General features: G+C 37.8%; 3 protein-coding genes across 9 annotated transcripts in view; 2 read left to right on the top strand and 1 right to left on the bottom strand.

Annotated features, from left to right (window-relative positions):
• LOC120424937 (tissue inhibitor of metalloproteinase) overlaps window positions 1-2705 on the top strand; it is a 15076-nt gene extending 12371 nt beyond the window's left edge. Inside the window, exons 2-5 of one of the 2 annotated variants that reach the window (XR_008211930.1) lie at window positions 1267-1428; window positions 1488-1573; window positions 1632-2393; window positions 2511-2705. Coding sequence is in view for 1 of the 2 variants with exons in the window: in XM_052706825.1 (XP_052562785.1) it covers window positions 1281-1428; window positions 1488-1573; window positions 1632-2042 (645 nt within the window). In the remaining variant the exon portion in view is untranslated. Of the gene's footprint in view, window positions 1-1266; window positions 1429-1487; window positions 1574-1631; window positions 2479-2510 lie in introns of those variants that run through there. The other variant, XM_052706825.1, reaches the window with a different exon arrangement.
• The window catches only part of LOC120424936 (synapsin), a 44228-nt gene extending 33518 nt beyond the window's left edge, over window positions 1-10710 (bottom strand). The window contains exons 1-7 of one of the 2 annotated variants that reach the window (XM_052706823.1): window positions 10241-10710; window positions 9420-9507; window positions 9026-9306; window positions 5280-5356; window positions 4316-4677; window positions 3881-4251; window positions 2545-2649 (exon numbers count right to left, since the gene is read on the bottom strand). In XM_052706823.1, coding sequence (XP_052562783.1) covers window positions 2545-2649; window positions 3881-4251; window positions 4316-4562 — 723 coding nt within the window. In that variant the 5' untranslated portion in view covers window positions 4563-4677; window positions 5280-5356; window positions 9026-9306; window positions 9420-9507; window positions 10241-10710. Of the gene's footprint in view, window positions 1-2544; window positions 2650-3880; window positions 4252-4315; window positions 4678-5279; window positions 5357-9025; window positions 9307-9419; window positions 9508-10240 lie in introns of those variants that run through there. The other variant, XM_052706824.1, reaches the window with a different exon arrangement.
• A 3816-nt stretch (window positions 10711-14526) lies between these two features.
• Window positions 14527-20990, top strand: part of LOC120424944 (uncharacterized) — a 39667-nt gene continuing 33203 nt past the window's right edge. The window contains exon 1 of one of the 5 annotated variants that reach the window (XM_039589250.2): window positions 14527-14602. The gene's annotated coding sequence lies outside the window, so the exon portion shown is untranslated. Of the gene's footprint in view, window positions 14665-20990 lie in introns of all 5 variants that reach the window. The other 4 variants (XM_039589248.2, XM_039589253.1, XM_039589251.2 and 1 more) reach the window with 4 other exon arrangements.

Below are 20990 nucleotides of genomic sequence, written 5' to 3'. Positions count from 1 at the left end.
AGTAACAATCATCCCACATATTCAGAACATTTTACCCAATTTTCTAAACAGTAAAAAATAATGTAAATTTGGAAGCTGTAATTTTGGAAGGTTGAAGATTTCCTCTTTTATAATGTAATAATTTTACCTCAATTTAGTCTGAAAAAGTGACATTACACCAGAAAAGTGGTAAAATTACACCTTTTTTCTGACATAAAAGATGAACCCCTTCCCAGCTGTAGTATTGCCATGATTTTTTTTCTGTGAAGAAAGAGAAGGACTAACTTTATTGAAAATGATCATCTGTTTCCAACGATTGATTAAACGGAATAATTTCTCACACAAAAAAACGGGCAAAAAAGTGAGTTATGGACAATTTAAATTTAAATTGTGATATGAAAAGTGAAGTAATTTTATTTCGAACGAAATCCTGTTAGTAAGACTTTCTACCAGGGTAAGGATGGTATTGTTCTACTGTTTCCAGCATTAATGCCTTGACTAGAGGTGATTCAGCGCGGTAAACCACCGATCTTTATGGTTCACTATTTAGAGTGTGGCGGATATAGACACGTTTTATAATATACATGCTAAAGGAAACTATAATATGGCATTGAACGTACGTCATGAAAATATAAAAAAAGAAAATTCAAGCCCATCAATTAATGCTCACAACCACATGAACACTTTTTTGAAAATCTCAACCCTCCCCCCATCGTAGACTTTAAGTGTCCACGTGGTTTATGGACTGCTTCTGTCAATTATTTGCTAATTCAGTGAATTCATGAAAATATTTTTTTACTCAAGATTCCAAAATTCAAACATTGTAAAGAGCTCGAAAGTCCTTGTTTGATTATTAATTAATGTGTTATAAATAGTTTACAGTTCATTGTTACATAAAACACCACTGTCATTGGACTATGGCTGGCACAAAAAAAAATCAGCGAAAAAGAAAAAAATATGCTCAGCGCCGCTTTTTCAGATGTGCCTCGTTTTTAGTGCTTGGGAAGCACAAAAAGTTCTGAAGTTGTGGTTCATGAGCTGAACAAGTAAAACCAGTTGAGCTCATTATACCAAATATTGATTTCCAAGGAAATTGATTATAATGTTATGATTTATGATGACATACATGCATTAATCATGGTTCTCTTCACATTCGCTACTGAATCAATTTGCTTAAGCTTAAAAATAAAAATTTCGTGACTCAAAAAGTATTCGTTTATGTAAACTTATGTTACGTAATACATTAACACCATGCTGACAAAACCCCACTTCCAATCTATTTTACAGATAAACGCAGCACGATGGCACTCAAATGGAATTCGAATCCTTACTGTCTGATGTCTCTGACACTTTTGGTGACGTTAGGATTCATGCTGCAGTTGACCCCCACGGAAGCTTGCAGTTGCTTTCCAGAGCACGCCCAATCAGCCTATTGCGAAGCAGATTATGGTTAGTCAAAATGAAAGGTTTCAATTATTTCTCTTAAAGCTTGGATTTTGTCTTTACAGTAATTGTTGCACAAATTGTACGAAAATCCAAATTGAAGAGTAACGGTGTAAACGTGTACAAGATCAACATCAAAAAAGAATATAAGGTGAGTTTCAGGTACTAATCATAAAAGAGTATAAACTGATGTAATTTATGATTTTTAGATGAATCCTCGAGCTCAGAAGTTGCTAAAACATGGAAAACTTATCACCCCTGCCAGTGATTCAATGTGTGGCTTGCAGCTTGAAGTCAACCAGTTGTATGCGATTGCTGCCCAAGATATCCACGTGGGCCTCTGCAGCTTTGTTCGCAAGTACTCCGAAATGACGATCGTGGAGAAAAGAGGTTTAGCCGGTATTTACCGGAAAGGCTGTCCGTGCAAGATAAAGCCATGCTTCTCGGGCAACTGTAACGTCACGCTTGGATCTTGCAACTGGACGCCTTGGGAAACCTGTGAATCGGAGTACGGATCTTGCATACCAGCTCGTGGAACACTTCTGGACGGGTCTCCCGCCAAGTGCCACTGGCGCCGATCTCCAATGTATCAAAAGTGTAAAAATGGCACTCTCGATTAACGTTCCCAAAATGTGAATATTTTGCGTTGCTGTAATTATTGTTCTATGTGCCCCCATCCTCGACTACTATAATGATTTAGTAGCTTACTATTTTGTATAGTTATCAATTTATGTAAACTAAAAAACAATTATTTATTTTAAATATTTGAAAATATTATTTATTCCACATCCGTGAGTGACTAACTTTTATAAGTAGCAATGGAAATCTGGATTGGCTGCAACAAAAACACGTTGATTTGATAATCTATTCAAACTCGATACATCCACGCAGTCTTTCTTTGTTACTTAGAAGCGTAAAATATTTACAAATCTTCAAAAGCTATCAATATTAGTACAAATTAATTGTATCATGTAAGTAGTTGCGTATGACAACATTTGTAATAGTTATAAAATTTTTAAGGAGAAAAAAATAAAAGTAAGAAATCGGTCAGCGAGATTTTTTTTTTAATTTCCTCATAACACTTTCAGAACTCTCTTAACGGTAAGAAAATGCGGTACTCACCATTTCTCGAGGATTCGGGAAAAATGTCTGCTCGACAAGGGGGAATGCTTCTCTACCCACACGACGCTGGAGTTGGAGCAAATGGGCGAACACCCATGGTTTATCCTGTGTATGAAAATGAAACGATATTCAGAATCTAGATCAATCTTAGGAATTGTAAATGTGCAGTTTATATTGCAAAATAATCTCACAGGCCCACTATTTTAGCAGATTGTTAATTGTTAGATGTTAAGATAGCGTCCACGAGCAGGGAATATCATCGTAATTACCAAGCTGGTTGAAGTTTTTAAAGGGTTGGAGCCCATGAGCTCTTATAAACCCAGAGTCATTTTTTGAAATTAAAAATATTTCGAACATTTTTTTTAAAGTTTGGTCTTTCTTCAACCTTCTAACTTCGAGTCTAGGGTTTGTCCAGTTTCCCTAGACTAGAAGAGTGCTAACATTTGCAAAAAAAAACAAAAACATGAAAACTCCACCCATATTGGTATGATCAAAATGATGTCCCTTATAAAGACAGAGTAATCACAGAGTAACCCAGAGCAAACAGTCAGAAGAAAAGTCATTAAAATGTTTGGCTCCATAAGACTTGCTGGTAGTAGGCGTGCGATGTACCGCGAAGTGGAACCAAAAATCAAATGGCAGTGGTGACTCTGTGTTACTCTGTGGAGTAATGGGCTATCTACAACCACACAATCTCAGCAATTATGTGAGCGAATCTGTTAAATCAACGTTGACGAATTTGAAAGCTTTTTTTTATATATTTGCCTCGAAATCGAAAACATAGCTGACGTTTTTAGAAACAACACAATGTTTATAAATTTGGGAACTTTAATGTTACGGATTTAGTCGCTACTCTAAGCGTTCAATTGTTTGCATGGGGGCTATCACTCAATCTGTTTTGCACCCTTCCACCGCAAGATTCGAATGGTTGACCTTTGGATTGTATGTCCTAACGCCGACCGTCTGAGCCACACGAATAAGCCTGAGTTTGGATAAAACTGCAATATCGAGCTAGCACGTTTGTTATCTATGTTATACTGTCTGTGGTTATACTGTCGCGGAAGGAAACTAACAGCCTCGATTTTGCATTTTAAATTCAAAGTAATAGATGCTATCACTTACAAGCGTGTCCAAACAACTAGAATTGTTTGCAAGCCAAGCTGAAAGCAAGCGACGCGGTAATTTAAAAGCCTGAGGCTACCAAGCAAAAGCCAACATTTCATAGCACTTGGACAATTGTTCGGTTGCTTTAGAATTTTAAATCATACACTTGTGCCAAAATTTGCTCATCTCAGCGGTGCACTTTGTGGAGTTCAAAGCCGGAAATAAGACTCACCTGAAATTGGTACAGCGAATGCAGCGAGTTGATGCTGGGAACTCCACCATATTTCAAACCAAGCAGTGTTGATCGGTAATCCTTGGCACCATCACGCGGTGCCTGACGCACCAGGATAAAGTCCGGCCGGAACGACTTTGGCTGCTTGGAGCTGCCCCTGTTGAATGAAACCAGTGGGCCAGCGTCCGCGTTCGCCGTGAGCGATATTTCACGGAACTCTGCCTGTTCGACTCGGATGTCGTAGTCACCGTGGAGACGCTTTCCACGGAAGTACTTGGACCAGTCGGTGTTCTGGTCGTCCAACACGAGCAGCGTGAAGCACTTGTCCTTGTTAAAAGGTTGCACACGTGCTGCAGTTGAGACGGCCGCGCCTAGTTGGTGGAGAGAGGATCGTTGAGAAACTACGTTCAGAATGCAACCTGGATCAAAACTTACCGATTATGGAAGCCCCCTGGTCACGGGCGGCTCCGGTCAGGCTTTGTACGCGCTGCAGCAGGCTTTCCCGCGACTTGGCCGGACTTGACGGTGCACTGGTTCCGCGTTGGGGTCCCTTGCCAAAGCTTAGCGACAGCTCGGGCCCACCCGTTGGTGGGGCAGATCCTGGAACTGGTCCCGGCGACACCGCCGATCCGGCAGTGCCCGGTGCTGGCGGGGGCGGAATGTTGGGCGGACCACCCGGCATTGGTTGCTGCTGTAGGGGAGGCTGAGGTCTTGCTGCTGGCGGTAAATCTTTTGGATCGACATCCTCACACTCGGAAGACAAGTCTCCCGAGCTGAATCTACCAGGTAAAAAATCACTATAGAACAAGATAGGTGGCAACAGAAGGGCAAAACGGGGCGGATAGAAAATGGCGGATCAGTATTATCAGATTACACGTTTGGCATCACACATCGATCATGAGACCACAAAGTGAGTAACACATGAAAGAATATAAGAAACGGGGAAGAAATTAGTACACCTGTAATCGACAAAACCGCGGGTGGTGTTTGTTTTAGAAAACGATTTTTTTCTTACAAAGTCGTGCTTGAAAGAGAGTTATTAGAAAAATTTTGCATTCCAATAAATGTTTGCCAAACAAATTAATCAACTCTTTCACATCGCACCACTTATATGTGACACAGAAATGATTGATTGGTAGGTTGGTTGGTTAGAGAGAAAAATAGTGATGTTTGAAAAACTTTTGATGGTCAAGCTCGTTGGAACTGAAACAAACTCATATTGCATGCCGATGGTATGGTACGTGTAATATGTGATAGGATTACGAAGGAGGGAAGGAAGGGGACCAAAGAAAAGGGTCGGAGTCGATGTACGGTTCTAGACTTGCTCTGAAGGTGGATTTACCTTGAGCAGATCTAGGCTGTGAGAGGGGGTGGTGGTTGAAGGGATGAGTGTACTTACCGTCGCTTCAAGAAATTAACATTGCTGGTAAAGCTAGTTTTGAAGTTTGCGAAAGACAGTGTGCCGGCTTGAGGATTCTATGAGAGAAAGATAAACACACGAGCACGAAAAGAATGAGAACATTATTGCCCGACGGGTATACTCAACGGAAGGTTTTTTAAATGTTAACACATACAAACAAGCGTACGTAAAACTATGTGAAGGAAAGCGATCTTAAATTTAGTTTTTTTAAACTCAAGCCTAATGAAATTTTGGATTTTAAAATATTGATTTTTTTACATTTCATAATAAGGCTGGTACAAATATTTTTAAAAGTTTTTGTCACCCTCCCCCTTCAAAATTGGCCTGAAAAATCAGGGGGCAAAAAAATATTTTTAACAATAAACTTCAAAATTTCAATGAAAATTCAAGTGCAACCAGCTGAAATCAATTTAAAATACATTCTACTGCGTTTAAAATAATTTTTACCATGTTTGGGTTTATTAAAAAAACTTAACATTTTTTGGAAATTTTCGATACAATTTTTGTTTTTGTCAGATCTTAGATTTTTTGAAAACTAATGTTTGCAAAACAACTGAACTAGTGTAAAATGCATTTTAAAACACTTTTTTCATTTAAATGTGAAGACTATGGCTTGTTATTTAAATTTTTATATTTTTTTATTTTTTTGCCCCCCCCTTGACCTCGGCCAGGGCCGAGGGACAAAAACTTTTTTAAATATTTGCATCGGCCTAATTCGAAGCACCTCAAAATATAAAATTACGAATGTGTCGAATGACAAACATTGCCACTTTGAGACCATTCATAAACCACGTGGACGCTTTTTTCAAAATCTCAAACTCTCCCCCCCCCCAGCGTGGACATTTTCAATACAAAGAAATCTTTTTTGTATGGAGCGTGGAAAACCGCTAAAACACCCCCCCCCCCCCACCTCATGTGTCCACGTGGTTTTTTTTAATTTCATCATCCCGGTACGAGAATCGAACTCACGACCGATTGGAACTCCAGCATGTCGCTAGTCGAAACCCATCCCCTACCGGTCAGTATTCCCAGTGAGCATATTTACACTTTTAAGGGATTAGACTTTACCGAGCCAGACAGGAATCGAACCCATCACCTTTCGCTTGCAAAGCGAAACCCGTAACCTCACGGAAGCTCGGCATGGAAAATCGATTTTAATCATGAAATTATCAAAAAGATCGATCCAGTAAATGATAATTTCTTTCAATGCTTTGAATGATTATTTCAAACATGTTATTGCTGTCAATGCTATTTGAGTTGTGTTTTGTTTGAATATTTAAAAAATTTCAGTTCTAAAGCTTTAAAGATTTCATTAAGGGTACACAGCAACGAAGGAAATTTTTGTCTTCTTATTCAAAATTGTGAAACTTACGAACCCAATTCTGCAATAACGGTATAGTAAAATTAATCAAACTTTGTTGTAAATTACTTTGTAGACAGTACTTTAGGGGATGAATAAAATAATATTTCGATAGTATCCGTAGTTTTAAAGATACTAGGTTGATGTGCACCGTTAAATATTATTTTTTCCTAAAAATGATCCTTTAATGCCTAGTTTGAAAATTGACCCAATCTTCACCCCTTAGAGGGGAACACTTTGGGTCAAATAAAACTAAAATGATGCTCAGTTCAACGGTAGGGTCAAAACAAGTCATCCAACAGTGTAACTTTTCCGAGGGAATCGCATTGACATGCATAAATGTTGAAAGTGGAGATTTTTAAACATCGCAGTATAATTTTCGAACAATTTTATGAAAATTTAAAAAAAGGTTGATTTTGTTTGGAAAAACGTACTTTAACTTTAGACACCTGCCAAAATAACAGGATTTATTCTAGGAACGAGAATGTTCAACACAGTTTCTTAAGATGTCTCCTACACAACCCTTTATACAGAATTAAGTTTGATTGAGAAGAACCTGAGAAATTGAAAAATCCATAAACATTACTTTGAATCTCACCTCTACTGACGGCTTTAGCTATATATATACAGCAATTCCATTTGAAAAGAGCCTAAACCAAAAAAAAAGTTCTCCGATCGAGCTCAAAAATTTTCTGGGGGTTCCTTGGCCAAAATAATTAGACCCGTATTTTTTTGTTTGGCCTACATCGTGCTAGGGGGGTTCGAAAAATGGCAATTTTCGTCATTTTTCGCAAAAACCACTTTTTTCTAAAAATCATATCTCCGCGCCATTTCATCCGATTTTAGCTGTCTTAGATGCAAAAGAAAGGTGATGAGTTTGGCTATTTGGGAAAAATAGTATAAAGTTCCAAAAATCTAGCTTAACTATTGAAAAAGTCGTATGAAAACTTAAAATGGCGTTTTGACCGTGTCTGGACCAAAGAGCCTATGTCTGAAAATATTTTTATCGGATTCCTCGGAAAATTTCACATAACATATCAAAAAATTGGCGATGTCGAACCGTACGTTTTGGAGATACGATTTTTTGAAAATAAAAACTGCGTTTTTCGACGCGCCACGCGCAAAAACGGGAAAATGACGAAATCGGCAAAAATCAACTTTTTTCACTAAAACTGCGATAACTTTAAAAATTCAGCGATGACCTATAAATGTTTGGGTATCAAAATTTTTGTAATTGAAAGACGCAACTTTTGGTACCATAACATCTATAGGTCATCGCTGAAATTTTAAAGTTATCGCAGTTTTAGTGGAAAAAGTTGATTTTTTGCCGATTTCGTCATTTTCCCGTTTTTGCGCGTGGCGCGTCGAAAAACGCAGTTTTTATTTTCAAAAAATCGTATCTCCAAAACGTACGGTTCGACATCGCCAATTTTTTGATATGTTATGTGAAATTTTCCGAGGAATCCGATAAAAATATTTTCAGACATAGGCTCTTTGGTCCAGACACGGTCAAAACGCCATTTTAAGTTTTCATACGACTTTTTCAATAGTTAAGCGAGATTTTTGGAACTTTTTACTATTTTTCCCAAATAGCCAAACTCATCACCTTTCTTTTGCATCTAAGACAGCTAAAATCGGATGAAATGGCGCGGAGATATGATTTTTAGAAAAAAGTGGTTTTTGCGAAAAATGACGAAAATTGCCATTTTTCGAACCACCCTAGCACGATGTAGGCCACCCTAATGGCCAAACAAAAAAATACGGGTCTAATTATTTTGGTCAAGGAACCCCCAGAAAATTTTTGAGCTCGATCGGAGAACTTTTTTTTTGGTTTAGGCTCTTTTCAAATGGAATTGCTGTAATATATATATATACCTTAACAGTAATATGTACATATTTAACGATAGAAAGCTCAAATGGAAATGCAACATAAACCTTCAAGACGACTAGCATGAAAGTTACACTGATTTTCAGTACAAAGCAAAGCAGGTGACGAAACATAAAAACCATGCTGGGCTCAAGGATAAAAGGAAGAAAGCTTTCACTACAAGATAAGTGGAGTCTTGGGTTTATCTTTTTTTTTGTTTCATTTTCAAGTTGTTTTTTGTAGCGCGTGAGTTTAACCTTTACATGTTGATAAAAAAGCCAATTGTGTGGTGCATTTTGGTTAGCATTGGAACCAAAAAAGAAATGAAAGTGTAGCGTTAACTGTAGAAGGAGCCACAAAATAAAAATTTAAGGTTGTTTTAGGTTGAAGCCAGCCACAGTACAAATAATTGACAATAAAAACACAGATGATGGTGTCAATTTAGTGAAACAAAAAAGAAAGAATGAAATATAATAGTATGTATCGATGTAAAATTACCTTTGGCGGGGCGCAGATTCGCCCGCACCCAGCGTCAGATATGGTGCTAATATTGAACGAGAAGGAAGAAAGGAAGCAAACTACACCACGCTCTTGTTGGGTAGCTGTCTTCCTTAGATGGCTCTACTTGTTTGTCAAGGCTCTGTGGCGTTATTCAAACTAGCTTTTGGACCGCTCTTAATAAACGAAATACGTCGCCGAAGTATGTTTTGTTTTCAGTTTATGACAAATGATATGGGCTAGCCAATTGCTTATGAACTTAGTTAGGAGGAGGTTTTAATCTGAAATTGTTTTTAAACAATGATATAACACGGGAAGAAAAACACTAGATGAGGTAACGAAAGGGCAACACAAACTTGTTCAACTACAACGAAAATTTACTACTATAATTCACCGTAAATTGGAGATTTAGTTTTCACCGCGTGACACTTGAATTTTTCACCTAGTTTTTTCACTTTAAATACAGTTGTAATCGCACTGATCTGAAAAGAATAGAAAATTCCAACATTAGAGTAAAGGTTTGAAAATATTCCGCAATTTAATAAGATTAGGTTGATCCTCGATATCTACGTCCAAAAATGCTGAAATTAACAATTTATATCGACTCTCATATATAAAAAGCGTGATTTTGGCGTTTCATATTATTACGAAAAAATAAATCGCCATGAGTAAAAAACAACAACAGTTCAGCTATCCGGGTTTAACTTTTTGTTGAAATTTGCTTCCAAATTGAATCCTCGTTGGACATTAATTAATTTTTTGGTGACAACACACCCACTGGATATTCCAGACATAAATGTAGCATGAAGCAAAAATCGATTACAATTTTATCGCTGTGTCAGCTTCACCCTTCGACCGTACTTTCCGCAGTTTCGGTGGTTTTTTAAAAAATATGGTTAAAAATGCTTTAATTTAATATTTTGTAAACATCTGAAAATTTAAAAATTTAAATAATGTCTGAACTTTAATGAAGTTGAATAGTTCTCATTTTCTGTTTTACTTTTTAGCATAAAACATTCTATTTGGGGAACCTTATTATTACAAAGATGCTCACAATTTTGGCATTTATCAATTATGAGTTACACAATCTTCACACCCAATGTCTGAATTTTTCACGTCACATGAGCAATATCCTGATGAGCCTCCGGTAAAAAAAAACATGATTTTCACTCTTTCTAGCATTCTGTATATAATGTAAACACCGCAGATACTCACGTTAATATTAGCTAATCCGTTCAGTGTAATGTCATCCAACGATTTCACAAGTAAACTTGTTAAAATTTGGTTTCAATTCACTATGAAAAAGATGGCACAGCACTCCGCTCCCAAACCGAACTTGACTAGAATGAAAATCCTTTCTCAATCGCCCGTCCGTGGAAAAGACCAATCTCACGATAGAGCACAACTACGACGACAACGACAGCGTACAGACAGGTCTCACGAATATCGTATTCATCAATGGCCGAAGATTTTGCCAAAAATGGAGCATACAAATTTAATCAAATTTTAGAAACAAAATCCCTTTTAAAGGAAATCTTCCTAGCAACTAACGATAGTCAACAATTTCTTTTAGTTAAATACTTTCTTAATTCCCCACCCAACAACTTCCATTCACAAATTTAACGAATTAAAACCCACGCAAGCTTACACTTTGAGTAGTTTTTCCGAGCCACCTTTGAATAATGAAAAGGAACTTTGACTGTGTCTTGCAAATGAGCTTTGAGTAGAGAGAACGTTTAGCGCGCATGACCGTTAAATTTATCGATTATACCACAGATATTGCAACAGACCGTGCACCAAGAGTCACACGCACGAGGAGGTTCAACATTGCATTATTTAAAATAAGTTAAATTTGTAACACACATTCCATTTAATTGTATCATTCCTTTGGGAAATATTTTAAAGATAAATGCATTTCACGGAACACGCAGGAGTTTACAGACACGTCAACCTTGAAATGTCTATATTTTTCTCTGGTTCTGGCAGCACTCTTGAGTACGGGTTACAAATTTGGGCTCCCCGACAAATTGGACACTAACCTGTTTGAAAGAGTCCAAAAAACTGCCACTAGGATTATTCTGGGCCGGCTTCCAATTGAACATCCGGCAATGTTGCTTCACTACGAAGAAAGGCTGCATTTTCTGCGAATGGACAAGCTCTCGCGGCGCATCTCTTTCTTGAGGAGGCTATTTATGTTCGACGTTGTCAACGGGGTCACCGATTGTGAAGCATTGAAAGCATTACTTCCAGCCAACACACTGTCTAGGACCCTAAGAGACGCGGAGTCTATTCGTCTCCCAAACGATGGCTGGAGATGCTTCTACAATCCATTTTATGAATGTTGTAAATGTTTTAATGTTGTATCCGACAAATATTTCCATGGAATGACAAAGTTAAATTTTAAGCATAGGAATAAGCGTTTAATTTAAATTCAGTCTGTAAAGACGGTGCTTCATAAATAAAAATTGAAAGTTTGTTTGACATGTTCGAGACATACTACAGAAACTCAGTCGAATTCGCTCCACTTGTACAGAATTAAAAAAAAAGGTAAACCTGTCTGCATAATAGGTGGGCAAACAAAAGAGCGAGCCGAATTGAAGCTAAGCTTTTTTAACAGACCCCTCAAAAATTCTTCAATAAACATTGAATGATGAATGACAACTGGGTGGAAGGAGATGGAACGGGTCACTCGCGGATCGTTAAAGCCTCTGACATTTCACCCCTTGCAACTTCAGTCTCGGACTGCATGGAGGTGAGGCCCAACATGGATATTCCATATGAGGTGATTGAAACAGATCGCCAAAAGTGGAGTAATGGAGAACCTGCACTTCCAGAGGGAACTATTCGTATCTTTACCGATGGTTCAAAAATGAGCACTACTACTGGAGCTGGGGTCTTCGGTCCTCGAACTAGGGAAACCATATCTGTGGGAAAGTGGCCTACCGTTTTTCAAGCAGAAGTGTATGCCATACACATCTGTGTGAGGACGTGTATTACGAGAAATTATAGACACGCAAAAATTGGTATTTTCTTGGATAATTGACATCAAAATCCTCTGAATGCGAATCCAAACTTGTTTGAGAGTGCGTCCCTCAGGGAACTTGCCACTCGGCATAACAGAGTCATGTTGTTTTGGGTACCTGGGCACTGCGGCATTAAAGGCAACGTAATGGCTGATAAACTTGCCAGACAAAGCTCATCAAACATCTTCGTGGGTCCCGAACCGTTCCTTGGAATCTAAAAAAATGCCGTGAAGCAAGAAATAACTAATTGGGGACAATCGCAAATCGCTTCAATCTGGGGCGAGATGCGTGGATTGAGACAAGCTAAAACTTTTATCACTCCAAGTTCTTCAATTTCCAAGACTTCTTGGCTTAAACCGTAGGGAACTACGAACAGGCCATTATCCTGCACAAAATCGGCACTGGCCTAACAACCTCTGTCGTTTTTGTTTAACTGAGCTAGAAAGCTCGGCACATTTACTCTACTTCTGCGGAGCACTTGTGTCTCGAAGGTAATAGTCGAGTAATTTGTAGTATGGACAGTACAGTGCATCACAAAAGATAGCCTTCTCAGGTGGTAGCAGTGAACTTAACCCAAATGCACATAGGGCAACAACAAAAAATAAATGATGTATTTATATTGTATTTATATATAATTTAGAAAATAAATTATTTCATTCAATTATGTAAACGAATCTAATTTTATTGATAATGCTTTCAAAGATATTTTTAGTTTTGTGTTATGCAATACCGTTGGCAATTAAAAAATGTAGAGTTTTTTTTTAAAGGCCAATAAACAAAATTTTCATTTTTTTCTTTTTGGTGTGTTTTGAATACTTCTAACTCGGGGCGGTTTCGAAAACACCCAATAAAGCCGTTGCAAATAATGCTTAAAGTTCCAAAGTTTAAATCGTCAATACGTAGATTTATTGGGAACTGATGATTACAGAACAACTGGACTGGGGGTTCAAAGGTTGAAACTATTGCTTGATATTCAAATTTTCATACCCCTCCGAGGAACTTTGGTCAGAGTTGAAAGACATAAATTTCAAAAAAAAATATTTGAAACGGTCTAAGCAAAAATTGAAAAGTTTCTGTACGTTCTTCGCCATAAACATAATTTGAAAAAAAAAACTGAACATTTTGTAGGTCAAATCGATACAATTTATGTAATGAAGCATTTTAATTATAAGTAAAAAAAAGTAAATCTTTCCCTGTTCCTGAGGGGAACACCCGTGAAGAGTATCGGGGCCGGCATTTACAAAGCGGATTTAGTGACAGTTTATTAATTCAACTTAATGTTAACATGTTAAGGTTAATGTTAACATTCCGTTGTCTTCCTAAGGTGTCTTGATAAGGTCCAGTTTGTGACGATACACTACCTTCCCTTTGCTAAGCAATCGAATCCAGAAGGGAAAAGATCACCAGTTGTGTTGGTCCGAGCCGGGATTTGAACCCCGATCTACCGCTTACTAGGCGGAAGCGTTACCACTGGGCTACGTGGCTCGGTCAATTATAATGAACTTAAAAAAACGTGGAAATATGTAAACGGCTTTTCCGAAAGTTATTATGCATGGATGGTTTGTTTCTATAATCTATCGTTTAGAGCAGCGATTCTCAACCTTCTTCTAGGCTGGTACCCCCTACTGTGTAAATCAAGTAGGCCCGGTACCCCCGTTGAGAATCGCTGGTTTAGAGGGTAGGTTTATGAGACACGCCAGTCTATATACCGAGCCCGATATTTTGATTCCATGTGAACTTGAGTAATGGGATGACAAAATAAAGAAATAGGCGTCCACTCCGTTTCAAAATTAAATTAGAACGCGACACGTTCTTCTTTAAAATAACCAACATCTAATATTCATGAAAACCCGCATATTTGTTATCCCCCAATTTCTACCTCACGTCTGGGTGTGCTGCTACCAAAGCTAACAATTGGTAACCGAAAGCTTAAGGTACACCACAAATACAACGTGAGATGGAAAAAGCTCAATAATCAGGAAACGTGGGAAAAAATCACGGGCGACTTTTGAATAATTGACTAGCGTTAAAAAAACCACTTCACAGAACTATGAGCACACGTGCGTTTGTAATAAATAAATGGAGAATTTTCAAGCAGTATGTTTTAAAAATTTTATTTTGCTATGTTTTTCATCAATAAAGAATTAAAAAAAAATACTGAATTGATCCAATTGAATATTGTCATCCTTTTCGGGATTTTATAAATTAAATCGGTTCTCAGATGATCAATGCACATATATTTAATTATTTGGCGGTGAAAATGTGGAGTACGTTCCAAAAAGTTGAGCCTGGTTTACCCAAATGTTTTAAAACTGTTTCATATTTTTTAACATTAATTCACGATTTAAGTGAAATCGTGACTACCCACCATTTACACAAAGGTTGCCGCTCGCAATGATACTGCATGTATTGGTGTTGCAGTTCAGGTGTTTCAGGTTTAAGTTGCTTCCCCAGCTGCTGCTAAGCTAGGTGCCCAGCAGTCCAGTCAAAGTCGCGGGCAACGTCGGACGCATGAGTAAAGCGTGATCGCGAGAACGCGCGTGTGTGTTTGAGTGTGGGCAGATCAGCGATCAAAGGGAAATACAACAACACGAAAAAGAGTCAAACCAGGTTTAGGTGGCGCAGCAGTGCTTTGTGGAGACAACGTTGGAATTTGTGTGACACTTTGGAAAATGCCTTTTTCTGAGTTTTTAGAACGTTGGCGGAAAGCTCGGTGGAAAAGCATTGCTCTCAAAACTCTCAAAACATAATTTTCAATAGTGTCATCTATTCGAAAGGCGGAAAAGTGGAAGATTTGTGCGAAGGTCCGAACGGTGACGGTGGCGAGACGAATAAGCTCAACTCGACTTTGTTCAATAGCAGAGGAAAATGTGCCTTCTTGAAGCGCACAAATTGGCGAACCAAGTCGAACTGGTTTGCCAGTCTGCGATCTGAAGAGGTGTATTTTCGTCATTGTCGCTTCAAGTGATTCGTGCGTTTCGAGAATGAAGCAGAAGAACGTTCTGAATTGAAATGTGTGGATGGAAGAGATTAAAACTCACTTATAAGGAGAAGCTACATTCGAGGATTACCGAACTTTAACGGGTATCCTTTAAATTTGAAGATGAGCTGTAAGAGATTAACAACCTTTAATTGAGATGTAATTTAATTTTAGTTTTGAAGATTATGCTATCTCAGAAAACAATCCATACTGAAACGCACGCTTATTGATATTGATATTGATTGTTCCATGAACCGCTTCTTGATGTTTTGTTATACTTTAAAAAAAACCACTGGCGGTACCAGGGGGGGCCTGGGGGACCCGTGCCCCCCCCCCCCTCCCTTCGACAGAAATTTGTTCTAAATTTGTCCGAGGGATTATTCACAAACACCGTAATGAAAATATTTCCTATGCGTATGCCCTCTTTCTGACAGAGCCTGGTCACGCTACTGTAACAAGCACTGCCTGGCTCACTGGCACGTGCTGCAGTTTAAATGAAAAATTTAAAGATCGATGAAAATATGAGAGGGTATGTAGCCCTACTCCATAAAAAAAGAAATAATCAGAATAGCAGAATAAGAAAAATAAAGACAAACCGAGCCTAACTTCGAATGGAGTAAGTGAATGTTCCAACATCAAGTTGGATGTGCGTAATTCGGTCTTTATAATTTTTTTTTTGAAATTAAATATGTCTTTATTGAACTTTCTTATAATAATTACATTTCTTTTACATGCTAAGTGGTATGGCCTAATGCTCTTCATCTTTGTTGTATTTTTCGTTTTATTATTAACTGATCACAATTATTTTATTTACTTCAAATTGATTTACATTATTGCATTGAATCGAATACATTTGGGTAAAAAAGAAAAAAATCACTTTAACAACTAATCCTAACTTAAAACTAAAAAAAATAAATTCATTGAAATATTCAAAATCATTAGAACGAGTAAACTACGAACTGTATTTTAAGATGAATGCTCCAAGCGTTCTTACTTGTTCCTGGCGAGTTTTGCAACCACGCAGAGTTGTTGTCATCTCGATGAAAATGTTCAGAAGATCTTGTGGTTGGTTTTCCCTCGGTTGCTGACTGAAGCCTGGAAGTATTGTATTCTCTGCAACTTTTTGCCGCTGATTCAACGGCAATGGCTGCAGATTTGGAACCACTCGAACAGATCCTGCTACTGGCGACGCCAAAGCAGGAAAATCCACGTCCGTGTATGCTGGTGGTGTTTTGCGACGATTTGGTTGGTGCCTCGTCGTCGCTTCCTGCCGAATTTTTACAAACTCAGCACGTTTTGGGCAGCTTCGATTCTTGGTCGAATGGTCGCCGCCGCAATTGAAGCATTTCGCTTCGATGTTCTCGTTGATTGTTTCGCAAGCATGAGTTTTGTGCTCACCTCCGCAGGTTGCACAACGACTCTTGATGAAACAGTTCCTTCCACCATGCCCAAACTGCAAGCAGTTCGAACACTGTGTCACGTCACGATGCACTGGACGATAACGTTCCCAAGTCACGATGATGTTGAAAATTGCCCGAACTGCTTTCAGCTCAGACGGCGATGTCGATCCTTTCTCGAGATGAATCAGGTACAGTTGATCACGATACTTGATGTCCTTGTTGTGTCTCGTCATCTTGAAGACTTAAGAGTTTTGAGCTCTTCTTTCAGCACACTCACATCCATGTCGTACAGGCCACGGAGGACCTGTTTCATGGGGCGTTTACCTGGATCGTCATGGCTGTAGTAGTCAATCTTGGTGTTGTTCAGGAAATCCCGAACGTAGTTGTAATCCTTTCTGGTAGGTAACAGAATTTTGAGCCCATCAGCACACAAGCGAATCGAAGCTCGTAAAGCACCAGATTTGATAAATCCGGTCAGCCACTTTCGCACCGAATCCGATGACGATGTTTTCACAAAAATGGGTGGCAACTTTTCCCGTCGTTCAAATTCTTCCTTCTCGCTCACGTCCACAGGGAGGGTAGCGAACTGGTTTCCAGACGAATTTTGAGCGTCCTTGCTCAAACTGCCTGGCTTTGCAGGTAGCGCTTCGGCATTCTTTAGCTTCTTCAAATCTGCCGATCCTGCTGGTGAGGACCGCCTCTTTTTCTTGCCGTGAAGCATTTTTTGCACTTTTAAAGCACTTTTCAGGAGCTAATATCCAGGAGTACCTCACTGATCGGTGGTCCACAAGGGAGTCATATATAAAAAAAAAAACCAACCAATCAAACAAACAAACCCTACAAGATGCATTAAACAGATTTGGGATACAGAGAAACCTCTTTTTACGCGATACGTTACGTTTTTCTAATTTGTCGGTTTCTCTGGAACGACGCAACATTATTGCAATCTTTTAAAAGCAATTTGTAGATTTTGTTCAGATCTACAAAACGCTTTTTGAAGATTGCAAAAATATTGTATGAGTTAAGAGAAATCGACGAAATTAAAAGCGTAACGCCACCGCGTATAAAGAGATTTCTCTATATTTGCTTCCGTTTCTTCGATATCACTTAACCACTTCGACCACTTAAAATTCCATATCTTCTCTTGAGCATAGCAATTCTCATTTTTTTAATTTTAAGTACCTATGCTGCCCATGATCGCATAAATGTCCCATATGCATTTTCATCACTTTTGAGTTATTGATGCAGTTTGGTTCAAAATCGTGTGCTCTTTCTAAAGAGCCTATAACATCCAGTATTTTGTTCTAGAAATCGGGAGAAAATCCAGTTTTTTCGTCTGAACTTAACACGTAGCCTTATGTGTGGGACAAACTTGCCTTGCGTTTTTCTCAGCTTGCTGTTTTTGCATATGGGACATTTATGCGATCATGGGCAGTATGTTAATTTTCAAGGTAATTTCTTTTTTTTTTATGCCAAAGCGATGTCAATTTATGTTTCACGTCAACCTCAATATAATTATATTTTGGAAAAAAAACTCTGGAGCGGTAATCTTTGTAAAGTTAAGGTTCGCCAATTGTGAATACTCCGGTTTTCCTGATAACTGTAAATATATCTTCAATTTAAATTTACAGTTGACCTTAAAAAGGATGAAAAAAGTTTAAATTGTTATTTTGAGTCGTTATTTATCATATTGCAAAAATCTCGATACTGCGACAATATATATTAGCTATGTTTTTACTTCACAAAAATTTAATAATAAGAAGTTCATGGAACAAGTTTGTGCAACATTTGAAAAGTCAAATCAAATCAAACCATCCACATTAACGACCCCCGGGTCTTTTGTGGTCTCTATTGCAAGTCCGATGGCTTGAATGGGGAGAGCACCCAAACCTCTTTCTACTCCAAGGAACCTTCCACTCCAGTGTTTGAACTGACGACCTTTGGATTGCGAGTCCAACCGCCGCCAGCGATTCCACCGAAGTAGGCTTGGTTTGGTGTGTTGTTTGTACTTATGGCATGGAGACGACTCCTACACCTGGAATGACTTAACGGCCTAACATCCAAGGCCGGGACCGACATTTTACTTCCTCATCCGATGGAAGTTTGGAGCAGATGGGAATCGAACCCAGAATCATCCGCTTACAAAGCGGACAGCGTAACCATTCGGCCACGCACTTGTAACCGTTGTTACAGGTTTCCTTAATTTATAAATATTTAAATACGAACGTTCACGATCTTTGAGGTTATGGTTAGTAGGGAAACAGGGAAATGATGAATATTATATGCCAGCTAGTAGAAAACACAATATGTTAACACACTAATACAATACTACAACAAGGTGGGACCAAACTACCAACAAGAATACAAATAACAAACAACAGAATCCATCTCCGGTGGGTGGAAAATGGAACGACTCCAGAGGGTGGTGAGACCTCCCTCTGTGACGTCATGCCGTGTCACTGGCATCGGAGGCTTAGAGGAATCTGGAAAGACCGCCATCGGTCTATTCCAAACCAGGCAAGTGTGCGATCAACAAGCTTGAACGTAGAGCGTAAATTTCACGGATACGTCACGACTGTCATCCACATACAAAGCGAGTGAAGTCAAAATCGAACCAAGATCGAACCAAGTTTTTGCAGCGAGGTTTTTGAAAATGTTGTACGCACATGAATTGCAAAAAATAATGACTTTTTTTTTAATCACCAAGTTTTTTTTTTCAAGCGATTTACATTTAATTTCAGATTTGAACTTTAAATAATATTCAAATAACTTGTAGCAATTGTAGTTTTTTTTTAAAGATGTACATTTAATCTCAGATTTGAACTTTAATATTTAAGGAACATGTAGCACACGTATGTTTGACTATGTCAATGTCACTGTTGACATTTATTCAGCTTGCTTTCTTTTTTCTATAAATGCGGTTTTGTTGGTGTAAATACTAGCAAATCACATTTTAGAACAGGATGCAATGAATAATCATCGAAATATGTTGTTCAAACTCGTTGTTGAATTATGTTTAAATGTTAATTAACTGAGTATTCTACAAGTGTAATTGAATTTAAACCAACAGTCAGGAAGAATCTTACAAAGCTAATTTTGTTTCAAGGAAACTGAATATATTAAATTTTTAGTTTAATGTTACGTGTTGTTCTAGTACAACTTTGTTTATCGGTCTTATAAATAATAAATGAGGAAATCTGCACGTAATACTTGCCATTTACTTTAATATAGAGCAATTCCAGCTCAAATCAGGAATTTTTCTGGTACTTTTGTACCCGACCCTCTCCGATTTCAATGAAACTTTTTAGACATGTTATCCTAGGCCTATATAAGCCATTTTTTTGTATATGGAGCCAATAGTACTCGAAAATAACATTTGAGAAGGGCGTAAGGTATTTAAATATTTTTGTATTTTGCAATTTAAAAATTACTGTATCTCGAAGCCGTTGCGTCGTATCAAAAAGTGGTCAAAGACAAACTTGTAGGAAATTGGACGGGCTTTCTGAAAAAAATACATTGAAACAAAAATACACGCCACTTCTATGAGATTTTTCGATTTTTGAGTCTAAAACTTAAATTTAAAGGTGTTGTCACGATTTTTTTTCGTTCAAAATTTTTGAGGAAATAGCCTAAGATGTTACGACTGACGAAAAATGCAGGATGGTATGTCCCTTCTAAAAAAATACAAAAATCATTTACTAAAACTGTTTTTTTGAAAAGTGGTCTAAACGTCAAAATTTTCAAAAGCTCATAGTGGGAATCGATTCCCCATACAATTTTACATAAAAACCTCCATATTGAAACACTCTCGGTCTAGCAGCAGTGAGAGCGGAGGAGCCAGCTGCTAGGGGAGATGGGGGTAAGACGGCCACCCTAAGGGAGAAGTCTAATAAAATTTACACAACAGATTATTTTGATCTCAAATTACTTACATATTGTTCTACTACTAGTCCATTATAGAAATGACATAAATTAGTTGGTCTAAAAACCAATTATCAATACTTTTCAGCAATTTTAAAAAAATAATTGAAATCGTATATAAATGAAATACGCGGGGTAAGACGGCCACCCATGTGGGGTAAGACGGCCAGTGCTATAAATTAACATAATAACTTTGCTAAATCCACCCAAATACCTACATGGTTAGTTGAACAGACTTCTCTGAACATCATAACTATTTTGGTTGAAAAAAATCAGGTTTCAAATATGAAAAAATGCTGTTTAAAAATTTTCATATTTTTGCTAAGTGAATTTCATATTATTGCGACCACATTTTATGAAAAACTGTGAATTTTTACTACAAAACAAACACAATTTGATGCAAAATAATTAGTTTGTGTATTTCGATTAGAATAAGTAAATCAAAATTATGTAAACAATATTAAATTAGAAGAAAAAAATTTTGTAAAAAAATTTGGAACATGTCATTTTATGGGAAATTTAATGTACTTTTCGAATCTACATTGTCCCAGAAGGGTCATTTTTTCATTTCGAACCAAATTTTTCATTTTAAAATTTCGTGTTTTTTCTAACTTTGCAGGGTTATTTTTTAGAGTGTAACA

This window comes from Culex pipiens, chromosome 1 (genome assembly GCF_016801865.2).
Source record: "Culex pipiens pallens isolate TS chromosome 1, TS_CPP_V2, whole genome shotgun sequence".
In the NCBI taxonomy this organism is placed as follows: domain Eukaryota; kingdom Metazoa; phylum Arthropoda; class Insecta; order Diptera; family Culicidae; genus Culex; species Culex pipiens.
Note: the sequence above shows the minus strand (reverse complement) of the source record. Positions and strands in the feature narration are given on the sequence as shown.